This window comes from Rhinatrema bivittatum, chromosome 7 (assembly GCF_901001135.1).
Source record: "Rhinatrema bivittatum chromosome 7, aRhiBiv1.1, whole genome shotgun sequence".
Taxonomy (NCBI): domain Eukaryota; kingdom Metazoa; phylum Chordata; class Amphibia; order Gymnophiona; family Rhinatrematidae; genus Rhinatrema; species Rhinatrema bivittatum.
In genome coordinates, this window is record NC_042621.1 from 309,009,134 (window position 1) to 309,021,602 (window position 12,469).

The following is a 12,469-nucleotide window of genomic DNA, read 5'->3' on the forward strand; positions in this document are numbered from 1 at the left end:
GGGCTGGTTGTACTGCTTCGTCTTCGGGTGCTTCTGGGGAAGCGGGGCTAATACCCCTCTTAGATCGGTGGTGTGTCTGAGTGTAATTGGGGATAATCATAGAAACAAGTGACAGCTGACTCTGTGAGAAAGTCTTTAGCATGCTATGTGGTCTAAAACAAAATAATGTACTTCGTAGGGTTGCTAAATCATCAGTGTGAGTCTTTGCACAGGAAAAGGAAGAAATGTAGTAGAATAAAAACCAGAAATAAAGAAAAATTATATATTCCCCTCTGGAAACCCAAATGTAAACAAACTAGCTTATAGATAGAGATAGAAGAACATTTCAAGCAATCACATAAAAGAAATTTTAGGACTGGAAATTTCTACAAGTGTAAAAATTGCATGACCTCAAATTATATCATTGATTTAGGAAATCTAAATCATGGCACTTGCAAAAAGGCATAATAACTAGATACATATAACAATCAATTATTCAATGGCAGATCAAGGTACATTAATTCATATGATCAAGAAAACTACATCAGGGTAAAGAATAACAAAATATAAAACAAAGAAGAAATCAGGCCAAATGAGTAGATAACTCAGGTCATATAATGATATAATGTTGGGCTGGCTCGCCAAGACGAGCTCTGAATTCTGACAATCAATGGAATACTCATTTTATTCAGTCAGGTGTAAAAATCTTTTGCTAATCAAGGCCTAAGTTAAATATGTGTGTTCATAGAACATGTGTGTGTAATGGAGCAACACAAATTCAAATTGATGCAGCAGAAGTGAAATGTAATAAACAGAACCACAGACAACTCAGGTATGGTAGACACTACATAGAACATATGTTTCACAAGACCAACACATATCCATTTATTTCACAAATATTCATACAATGTCTTCATAACATCAAGACAGACAACAGTTAACACATATTTTGAGCTCAAAAATGAAAACAAAAGTAAAAGTAAACCAAAAAGGTGTCTGAAAAATGCCTGGGAAATGCCAGAAAAACAAAAACCAGAATTCTGTTTAAAAATGGAAAAAGAAAATAAAACTGAAAAAACTTAAGAAAATAAAATATCGGCCTTAATTCTTTCATGACAGGAAGGCAGTTGACCTGAAAAATAAAAGCTAGCATACAAAAAAGTAATAAAAAGAATGATGATATGCATCCACTAGGAGGCACTATAACAAGCCGCTTTGTGGAATAATACCAATTTTAGATTTCAACCTTGGAGAATAAATTCAGGCAGCGGCACTCTGAGGTGAAATGCATTTTGAAATACCACTCAATTAGGATTTGCAGGATTTGCAAGAAAAAGCTTGAGAGGTTGCCTGAAATGTAATGGTTAGTGAACACTATGTGCCAACCTCCACCAATAATTGCACATTAAAGAAACATAACTTTTTCAATGTCTCTTTGTACTTTCAAAACAATCTAATAAGCATAACCATGCCACACTTCCGTCTTTATGCATATACGCACGCCTTCAATAGGAATGCTCCTCACAACAATCGTATTAACACCCAGTTACTCAACTCTTCCAGCTGTGTGCATAGCATTATAAACCCTTCATACTGACCAATCAGAGCATATTCGGAGTGCTGTTTTTAGACAAGAGCGGTACATTTGTTTTGAGTATGTATTAGACCAATCAGCTAATGGGTCTGGGGTGTCGGCTCATTGCATTCCAGCACATAGTCAGGGTCCGCTGCTTTCTTTGTCTAAAAACTAGTATTCAGTAACACAGCAGAATTGAGGTGCCTCAGAAAGTCAGTGCATAATACTACATACATCATGTGCTCAGACTACAAAGCTGTTTCTTTTTTTCTCAAATTGTTTAATATCTCATTTGCTTGTTTCATTAACTTGAAATGAAATAAAAATCAAAGGGAAAAAGGAAAAAAAGAAAGGAAAGGAGTCAGGATCTCTTCTCAAATCCTCCCTAGTGCCTCTCTAGGTCTTCCTCATTCTCCCACTTCCACTCCGGCCCTCTATGCAGAGGACAATTTGAATCGAGAGCCAGTGAGATGGGATTTTTGAGAGATTGCTTGTGTCTCATTTTGATTTCTGTGATCTGTGAGATGGAGAAAGATGGGCAGGATGACGTGGTTAATTTTGGGGGTTTTCACTCTGTATTGGGGGGAGGTAGGGGATTGGGGCTTTGGCAGAGGTAGCGGCAGGCCAGGGACTGCATTAAAGGTGAAAATAAAAATCCAGCATTATTGGGAGGGCTTTTCGTTTGAAACGGCAAGTAAGAAAAGATTGTTTCGCTGCATTTTTCTTGTGATTTCTCAACAAATGTACATCTCCAAAGATGATTAGTTAAATGAAAATATTCAATCTGAGAAGTTAAATGCATCTCCTGGAAGACCTGGAGTGTGTGATTTCCTGGGGAGGATTCTCTGGACACTGACATTTTCTTTTCTTTTTATTCTAACAGCGTCTCAGCACTTGGGTAAGTGAAGGATTTAACATTAAGGCTTTTCCCACAGAGAAATATCCTCTTCTCTCCATCACAGGCTAGGATAGTGACCACATCATAACCTTCCTAATCACTGGGGTCACTAAGCTGCTTCTAGACAGGATGATGAAGGCCTGGTATTACCCTTTTACATTTACATTTATATGTATTTTGTGTCTTTTTCCTTATAATAATAAATTTATTTACACTATTTTTATTTACCAAATCAGAATCCAACCTTTGAGCATAAAAGACCATATGCACCACACACAATTTAGCACATAGGATTAACGGGAAATGTTTATATTGAGTTGTGATCCCTTCACGTGCCCCTACTCGTCTTTCTCTGGTTCAATAAAGGAATAGGAAGAGGAGATGTTGTAGTGCACCTCCACAGAGGTAAGCACAATATTTCCCAAGCTGGAAAGAGAAAACCAGGAACCCTGTATCCCCTCTGTAACCCCCTCTGAGTGCTTTCCCATTCCCTCTGTATTGATACCCAGATCGGAGGAATCACACCTTGAGATAAAAGAGGATCTCACACAAAACATTATCATAAAACCGACAAATGTTTATTCTGGGATTCCAGCTGTCAGAGATTACAGGATATTTACATCTGATTAGATGGGGATTCACGGGTCTCTAAAGTAACTGCTATAGCAGCTCTGCCCCCACATAAACTCAAACAAGAGGTTCCTTATCAGCGCTAAACCTCTTATCCTCCAGAGAAGAAATACCTATAAGAGGACTGCTCACATTTCTGTCAATGCTCGCTTGTCATATAGACACCTCTGTACTCTCCCACCTGGGAAAGGAAGATCTGGTGTCAGCATCGTATTCCTTTCCAGATCATTTATAAATATATTGAAAAGCACTGGTCCAAGTACAGATCCCTGAGGCACTCCTCTGCTTACCCTTTTCCACTGAGAAAATTGACCATTTAATCCTACTCTCTGTTTCCTGTCTTTTAACCAGTTTGTAATCCACAAAAGGACATCGCCTCCTATCCCATGACTTTTTAGTTTTCTTAGCTGATGCTAATCGCACCATTGAAGGATCATGAAGTTAGAGGAGAGGAAGGATCTTCATGCTTTTCTCAGATTGTGGGAAGGAGGGAGCAGAATGCACAGAATGTGGTGAGAGTGGTTCCAGGGCCTGAGAGCTGCAGGAAGTAAACCCATCAGTGAAGGGAGCTTGCTTGGGTGCCCAAGGGAGAAAGGGATAAGCAGAGCCTGAAAACCTGCTTGAAGTTGGGTGAGAGGGTGCAGATAAATTAAAACAGCAAGAAAGGGAACATCACCTCCAGAAATAAAAGAACCTCTGAGGACATGGTCAGGAAATCTTGTTTCTTATTATTCTTAAACTGCCGAAATGTCCCAAATTTCCCGTATCTCTCCTTCCCTCTCCTCTTTGTATTGTATAAGAGTTGTAGGGTTGATTAATGTTATAAAAGCATAAAAGGGAATTGATCAAAACTCTCCTATTTATACTGCTGGGTTATGTTTACTTTTCATTCGTAGCTACTTCAAGACCCTCCCTAGGACCAACTTTTACAGCTGGTAAGTGACATTATCTCAGGTAATAATAACATTGCTCCTTCTGCCCTCGCCCTCTTCAGAAGTACTTTAAGAATAAAAGCTTTGCTTTTGTGGACTATCAGTGCAGATGTTTCCTGATGTGTCCAAATCTACTCAACTCAGGAGAAAACAATTTTTATTATTGTGTTAGAGGGTTTTGGCCCTAGGGGCCACCTTCTTCCTTAAATTCCCCTGTAAATGTTTAATTCCCTTTCAGAAAAATAAGTTTGTTTTCACCGATCCAGGGCATTTAGAAGTTTTTCTTCAAGATAAAAGTGGTTAGAGCTGGTTACAGCGACCTTGGTAGATAGAGAATGGTGGAACATATAAAAGTCTCTCCTTGGATTATGTTGATACATAATTACTTGTGCTATTTTTCCTATGTAAAAGGCTCCCCCATGATAATGTGGTCTATACTCTGATATTACAGATGGAAGACTGCCTGAGTGTTAAAGTGTACATTTATTCTCTTATGTAATACATGATTTTGCTTATTTCTTATTTTCATTTAAATGTATTAAGAAAGTTAATAAACTATAAATTAAAAAAACGAACTCTCCTATTTATACTGCTGGGTTATGTTTCCTTTTCATTCGTAGCTACTTCAAGACCCTCCCTAGGACCAACTTTTACAGCTGGTAAGTGACATTATCTCAGGTAATAATAACATTGCTCCTTCTGAATCTGTGATACAAATCACGCAGCCTCACAGGACACCAGACGTCCCATCCCAGAGGTCTCTCTTCCCAAAGTGCTGAATTGTAAATTGGGATAGGATCCTGGGTCCCATGGATTGAGCTGTGGGTCCTCAGTTACGTTTCAGATCTTTTTCGTCTAAGGAATCAGATGGCCTGAAGTGTTAGGGCCGTGTGGGAGCTTCAGGTTATTGGAGAACTATCTGTGCCTAATTTTACCAGCATTGTCAGGAGGAGATCCCGGGGAGAGGAAAATATCCTGAGCATATTGCAATTTCACATCTATTGGGGTTGGTTTGCTTTTGAGTTGTTGAACTCACAGAAACAGAGATTGTCCTGGCAGCAACAACCAAAGGAAAAGGAAACGTGAAATTGTGCACTAATTATTGTCTTCAGCCTGGCGTGGAAAACGTCCCTGCAGTATTTGCACCAAAGAGGGCAGATTGATTATTGCTCCCTTTGGGTGTATTTAAAGCCTTTTACATGCGTAATAACAGGTTGAATACGCAGATTTTACCGCTCTGGGGGCAGTTTGAGAATTCCCCTCTGTATGTTTATCTGATTATTGTTTCTACATTGCTGCTGTTGTTTGATTTATTATAAAGTTGCATTTATTTATAAGGTTTTTATTTTAGATCTTGTATACCCGCCTTGTACAGTTCCAGTTTGGAAAAGAGATTTACAAGTTCAGAAATAAATAAATAGTTATTAGTCTCTAAAACTAGAAGCGAGGACTTTACTTCCCTAATTCAAAGCCTGTAGAATGAGAAAAATGCACCACATTTCTGCTTAAAACATTCGCTCCTCTTGTGCCTGTAGGTTCAATGCATGAGGTGCGGTTGGTGAATGGCTCAGACAGATGTGCAGGGCGTGTTGAAGTTTACCATGCTGGAAAATGGGGATCGGTTTGTGATGACCTGTGGGATACAAATGATGCAAATGCTGTGTGCAGACAGCTGGGCTGCGGTTCTGCTGTTGCGGCTCCTGGCAGTGCCCATTTTGGCCAAGGCACAGGAGATATTCTTCTGGATGATGTGCAGTGCAGAGGAGACGAGTGGTTCCTGGGCCAGTGCTCCAGCCGTGGATGGAAAGTGCATAACTGTGGTCATCATGAAGACGCCGGTGCCATCTGCTCAGGTACCGTTTCCTGTCTCCCGTCACGTGAGATCTCAGTTACTCCTGTATGTGTCAGCGTAGCCTTTGAGCAGTATGGACAGTTTCAGAGAAGGACATAGCTTTATTCCTTGTTCTGGAAATGTATTTCTTCTTTGGAGTAATCCTTGCCTCATGAAAGCTGATTGGATTATGAAATTAATAACCAAAGGAAAAGGAAACGTGAAATTTTGCACTAGTTATTGTCTTCAGCCTGGCGTGGAAAGCATCCTTGCAGTATTTGCACCAAAGAGGGCAGATTGATTATTGTTCCCTTTGGGAGTATTTAAAGCCTTTTACAAGCTTAATAACAGGTTGAATACGCAGATTTTACCGCTCTGGGGGCCGTTTGAGATTTCCCCTCTGTATGTTTATCTGATTGTTGTTTCTACATTGCTGCTGCTGTTGTTTGATTTATTACAAAGTTGCATTTATCTATAAAGTATTTATTTTAGATCTTGTATACCCGCCTTGTACAGTTCCAGTTTGGAAAAGAGATTTACACGTTCAGAAAATAAATAAATAGTTATTAGTCTCTAAAACTAGAAGCGAAGACTTTACTTCCCTAATTCAGAGCCTGTAGAATGAGAAAAATACACCACATTCCTGCTTAAAACATTCGCTCCTCTTGTGCCTGTAGGTTCTACGTATGAGGTGCGGTTGGTGAATGGCTCAGACAGATGTGCAGGGCGTGTTGAAGTTTATCATGCTGGAAAATGGGGATCGGTTTGTGATGACCTGTGGGATACAAATGATGCAAATGCTGTGTGCAGACAGCTGGGCTGCGGTTCTGCTGTTGCGGCTCCTGGCAGTGCCCATTTTGGTCAAGGCACAGGAGATATTCTTCTGGATGATGTGCAGTGCAGAGGAGACGAGTGGTTCCTGTCCCAGTGCTCCAGCCGTGGATGGAAAGTGCATAACTGTGGTCATCATGAAGACGCCGGTGCCATCTGCTCAGGTACCGTTTCCTGTCTCTCGTCACGTGAGATCTCAGTTACTCCTCTATGTGTCATCATAGCCTTTGAGCAGTATGGACAGTTTCAGAGAAGGATGTAGCTTTATTCCTTGTTCTGGAAAAGTATTTCTTGTTGGAGTAATCCATGCCTCATGAAAACTGATTGGATTGTGAAACTAGATCATTTAACACGTGGTTTGAATAAAATCCTGTAATGCTAAATAAAGTTTTAGTTCTCAGAAGCTTGTCCCTGCTATGGATGGAGGTGATGAGGGTCCAGATGCTCCTGATAGAGCAGAAAGATGGCTATTATTTATTTTATTTATTTATTTATTTTTAACTTTTATATACCGATATTCCTGTATAGAATACAAATCACACTGGTTTACAATGAACAAAAACCTCGCCTGTGAGCATCACATAGAACACTTAACAATGAATAATCTTTGAATAAATGCATACACTTTGAATAATTAACATTGAACAAAATGGGAGACCTTGATTAAATAAAGGATAAACACATTAGGGATGAAGCACAAATCAGAGCCCCTGGACTGATATGTCCATGTAATATCTGACATGCAGTCACTTCCCATAATATTTTTATAGAGATCTGTAGGCTGAGTCTTTCTTTCCCCAGAGCCAGAGTTGACTTCCAGGTGCCTATAATGCAAACACCTCGGCCCTGGAGAGGAAACGGATCTGCCCAGGGACAGCAGGGTCAATGGACAATCCCCAAAACATTATTAGCTGCAGTTTCATCAGACCCTGAGAAAAATTCCATGAATGTAGGGACTGTAGGGCTGATGAGTTCCCATGAGTTTATTGTTATCCTGGGGCCCATCTTCTGCAGCTTTCCTTTATAAAACCTTTTGCTTTCCGCTCAGGTTAATCCTAGACACATACAAAAGATTGTAAGGTATTGTTGATTCGAGAGAAACTGCTGGCAGATTGTAACCTGAAACCAAACTTTATTAGAGAAAGACAAAGACAAAGGGACAGGGACCGGAACAAAGCATGAGGAAATAATTTGTCCCAGGGAGTAACATAGGTCCTCACAACAATCGTATTAACACCCAGTTACTCAACTCTTCCAGCAGTGTGCATAGCATTATAAACCCTTCATACTGACCACTCAGAACATATTCAGAGTGTTGTTTTTAGATAAGAGCGGTACATTTGATTTGAGTATGTATTAGACCAATCAGCTAATGGGTCTGGGGTATCGACTCATTGCATTCCAGCACAAAGTCAGGGTCCTCTGCTTTCTTTGTCTAAAAACTAGTATTCAGGAATACAGCAGAAATGAGGTGCCTCAGAAAGTCAGTGCATAATACTACATACATCCCCCTCTTGAAGGGTTACGCCTATAAACCCTTCACGTATGGGCGGGGTCGTGGGTGCCTGTCTTAGGTTGTCCCTTTCATCCTAAACTAGCCTTAGGTGAAGAAATCTTACCCATCCTCGGCTAAACTCTCTATTTTTCCCTACCCATCTGATTCATGGGTAAACTCATGTGTGTCCATCATCAAGTGCTGACGGATAGTAGTGACTTGATCTTGCACTGCAGATGAAGAGTTGACCATAATTCTCAGTCCGGGAATCCTGGGCATGGCTGCTGCAATGGAAGATTCAAATTGTCGAAGGCAGAGGCATATGCATGGTAGGCAAAGGCATAGCAAAAGTCCAATACATGATGCTGGTCCTGCAGGGTATTGATGTCGCTATTTAGTTTTATGCCAACAACATGTAGCAGTGAAAGCAATCGCTGTATGGACATTCCTAATTCAACTGTGGCAATCACCTGTCCAAGAGGTGACCCATCTGTGGATGAGAAGGCATCTAAATGAGTTTTGGTCAAAGGGTATATGCTGTTAATGTAGTTGAGAGCTAGTTGTACTGCTTCATCTTCGGGTGCTTCTGGGGAAGCGGGGCTAATACCCCTCTTAGATCGGTGGTGTGTCTGAGTGTAATTGGGGATAATCATAGAAACAAGTGACAGCTGACTCTGTGAGAAAGTCTTTAGCATGCTATGTGGTCTAAAACAAAATAATGTACTTCGTAGGGTTGCTAAACCATCAATGTGAGTCTTTGCACAGGAAAAGGAAGAAATGTAGTCGAATAAAAACCAGAAATAAAGAAAAATTATATATTCCCCTCTGGAAACCCAAATGTAAACAAACTAGCTTATAGATAGAGATAGAAGAACATTTCAAGCAATCACATAAAAGAAATTTTAGGACTGGAAATTTCTACAAGTGTAAAAATTGCATGACCTCAAATTATATATTTGATTTAGGAAATCTAAATCATGGCACTTGCAAAAAGGCATAATAACTAGATACATATAACAATCAATTATTCAATGGCAGATCAAGGTACATTAATTCATATGATCAAGAAAACTACATCTGGGTAAAGAATAACAAGATATAAAACAAAGAAGAAATCAGGCCAAATGAGTAGATAACTCAGGTCATATAATGGTATAATGTTGGGCTGGCTCGCCAAGACGAGCTCTGAATTCTGACAATCAATGGAATACTCATTTTATTCAGTCGGGTGTAATAATCTTTTGCTAATCAAGGCCTAAGTTAAATATGTGTGCTTATAGAACATGTGTGTGTAATGGAGCAACACAAATTCAAATTGATGCAGCAGAAGTGAAATGTAATAAACAGAACCACAGACAACTCAGGTATGGCAGACACTACATAGAACATATGTTTCACAAGACCGACACATATCCATTTATTTCACAAATATTCATACAATGTCTTCATAACATCAAGACAGACAACAGTTAACACATATTTTGAGCTCAAAAATGAAAAGAAAAGTAAACCAAAAAGGTGTCTGAAAAATGCCTGGGAAATGCCAGAAAAACAAAAACCAGAATTCTGTTTAAAAATGGAAAAAGAAAATAAAACTGAAAAAACTTAGGAAAATAAAATATCGGCCTTAATTCTTTCATGACAGGAAGGCCGTTGACCTGAAAAATAAAAGCTAGCATACAAAAAAGTAATAAAAAGAATGATGATATGCATCCACTAGGAGACACTATCACAAGCCGCTTTGTGAAATAATACCAATTTTAGATTTCAACCTTTGAGAATAAATTCAGGCAGCAGCACTCTGAGGTGAAATGCATTTTGAAATACCACTCAATTAGGATTTGCAGGATTTGCAAGAAAAAGCTTGAGAGGTTGCCTGAAATGTAATGGTTAGTGAACACTGTGTGCCAACCTCCACCAATAATTGCACATTAAAGAAACATAACTTTTTCAATGTCTCTTTGTACTTTCAAAACAATCTAATAAGCATAACCATGCCACACTTCCCTCTTTATGCATATATGCACGCCTTCAATAGGAATGCTCCGTTTGTTTAAACAAACGAAACCTAATATTTTTTCTTTTTCTTTCTCTCCTGTCGCCTGCCCAGAAGGAAGCCCACATGGTGATTCAACCCCTCCTTCCTCTTCTCTCTTTTTTTTTTTCCTCTGTTATGATTCTGATCAATTAACCCCTTAACTACGTCATTAGCGTTTTTAAGCACTAACACCAGGAAATGCTTTTGTCAAGAACTTCAAACAAAACAAGTCACACAAAACAATGCCTGCGATTTGCCATCCATTTCTGGAAACGTTATTGAAAGCAAAATAAAGACGAAGCAACAAAGAAGATTAAAGAATGCTAGCGCATGGTGATCACCTTAATTAAGATGTGAGAAAAAGATAAGAGAAAAAACGGTACCACAGGATAGATAGACAAATACTGGGGGTTTTTTAGAAACTTGGGAACTGGGGGTATCACGGAAAGAAGGGGGAAAGGGCTCTTACAGGATAACAAGCCATACAAAATATCTTTAATGTAAGTTTGCACAGTGGCTTGCCCAAGTTACACTGCTGTCGGGGTTAATGCTGTAACAACGAAATGCCAGGGTTATTGCTTATGGCGCTAAAGGCTGTATTAAATAGGGATGTGAATCGTTTTTTGACGATTTAAAATATCGTCCGATATATTTTAAATCGTCAAAAAATCGTTAGGGCCACGATACAATACCAATTCCCCCAATTTATCGTTAAAAAATCGTAAATCGGGGGAAGGGGGAGGGCAGGAAAACCGGCACACTAAAACCCCCTAAAACCCACCCCCGACCCTTTAAATTAAATCTCCCACCCTCCCGAACCCCTCCCCCAATGCTTTAAATTACCTGGGGATCCGGCGGTGGTCCAGAACGGTGGCGGTCCGGAACGGCCCCCTCAATAGAATCGTGTTGTCTTCAGCCGGCGCCATTTTTCAAAATGGCCGCCGCAAAATGGCGGCGGCCATAGACAAAAACGATTCGACGCAGGAGGTCGTTCCGGACCCCCGCTGGACTTTTGGCAAGTCTTGTGGGGGTCAGGAGGCCCCCCCAAGCTGGCCAAAATTTTCCTGGGAGTCCAGCGGGGTTCCGGGAGCGATTTCTTGCCGCGAATCATTTTCGTACGGAAAATGGCGCCGGCAGGAGATCAACTGAAGGAGGTCGTTCAGCGGCGGTCCGGAACCCCCGCTGAATGACCTCCTGCAGTCGATCTCCTGCCGGTGCCATTTTCCGTACGAAAACGATTCGCGGCAAGAAATCGCTCCCAGAACCCCGCTGGACTCCCAGGAAAATTTTGGCCAGCTTGGGGGGGGCCTCCTGACCCCACAAGACTTGCCAAAAGTCCAGCGGGGGTCCGGAACGACCTCCTGCGTCGAATCGTTTTTGTCTATGGCCGCCGCCATTTTGCGGCGGCCATTTTGAAAAATGGCGCCGGCTGAAGACAACACGATTCTATTGAGGGGGCCGTTCCGGACCGCCGCCGTTCTGGAGCACCGCCAGATCCCCAGGTAATTTAAAGCATTGGGGGGGGGGGGGTTTGGGAGGGTGGGGGATTTAATTTAAAGGGTCGGGGGGGGGTTTTAGGGGGTTTTAGTGTGCCGGTTTTCCTGCCCTCCCCCTTCCCCCGATTTACGATTTTTTAACGATAAATCGGGGGAATTGGTATTGTATCGTGGCCCTAACGATTTTTTGACGATTTAAAATATATCGGACGATATTTTAAATCATCAAAAAACGATTCACATCCCTAGTAAATATAGTAAAATTTGAGAGAGCTCTCTTATATGAAAGAGAGTGTGTTCTTACCTGGATGAATATCACACCGAGCTGTTATTCTGGTGTATACCTCCGTTTCAGTTAACGGCAACTGTGGGGCTTCAAGCAAAGTGACTGAGACAGCCTGCTTAAACAAAAACAAAAAACAGTGTAGCTAACCCGGGCATCTTACCTTCCGTAGTGGCCCCTCCCCTTTGAGGGAACCAACCCAAAGATTTAACAATTACACTCGTGATGAAGTCCTAGCTGATCTGTCTATCCAAGTCTTGGGCAACCTCCCTCGAGATGATGTCCCTGAGACGTTCCAATCCGAGTGCTCGCGATATGCGTCCAGACCGTTATCTGGCCAAGCCTGAGTACCTGTGAAGTTTTCTATTGTCTGGTCTGTTCAGTCAGGGAGATTCAAATCACAGCTGCAGATGAAAAACCATTCTCTGCTACCAAAATGTTGATTCGAAAGAAAATGCAAGCAGATTGTAACCTGAAACC

The 12,469-nt window shown here is 40.9% G+C and overlaps 1 protein-coding gene across 1 annotated transcript in view; it reads left to right on the forward strand.

Moving 5' to 3' along the window:
• DMBT1 (deleted in malignant brain tumors 1) overlaps positions 1-12,469 on the forward strand; it is a 306,433-nt gene that overhangs the window by 71,083 nt on the left and 222,881 nt on the right. Inside the window, exons 11-15 of the mRNA XM_029610571.1 lie at positions 2,439-2,453; positions 3,980-4,018; positions 4,636-4,674; positions 5,551-5,868; positions 6,524-6,841. Of these exons, the coding sequence (XP_029466431.1) occupies positions 2,439-2,453; positions 3,980-4,018; positions 4,636-4,674; positions 5,551-5,868; positions 6,524-6,841 (729 nt within the window). The remainder of the gene's footprint in view (positions 1-2,438; positions 2,454-3,979; positions 4,019-4,635; positions 4,675-5,550; positions 5,869-6,523; positions 6,842-12,469) is intronic.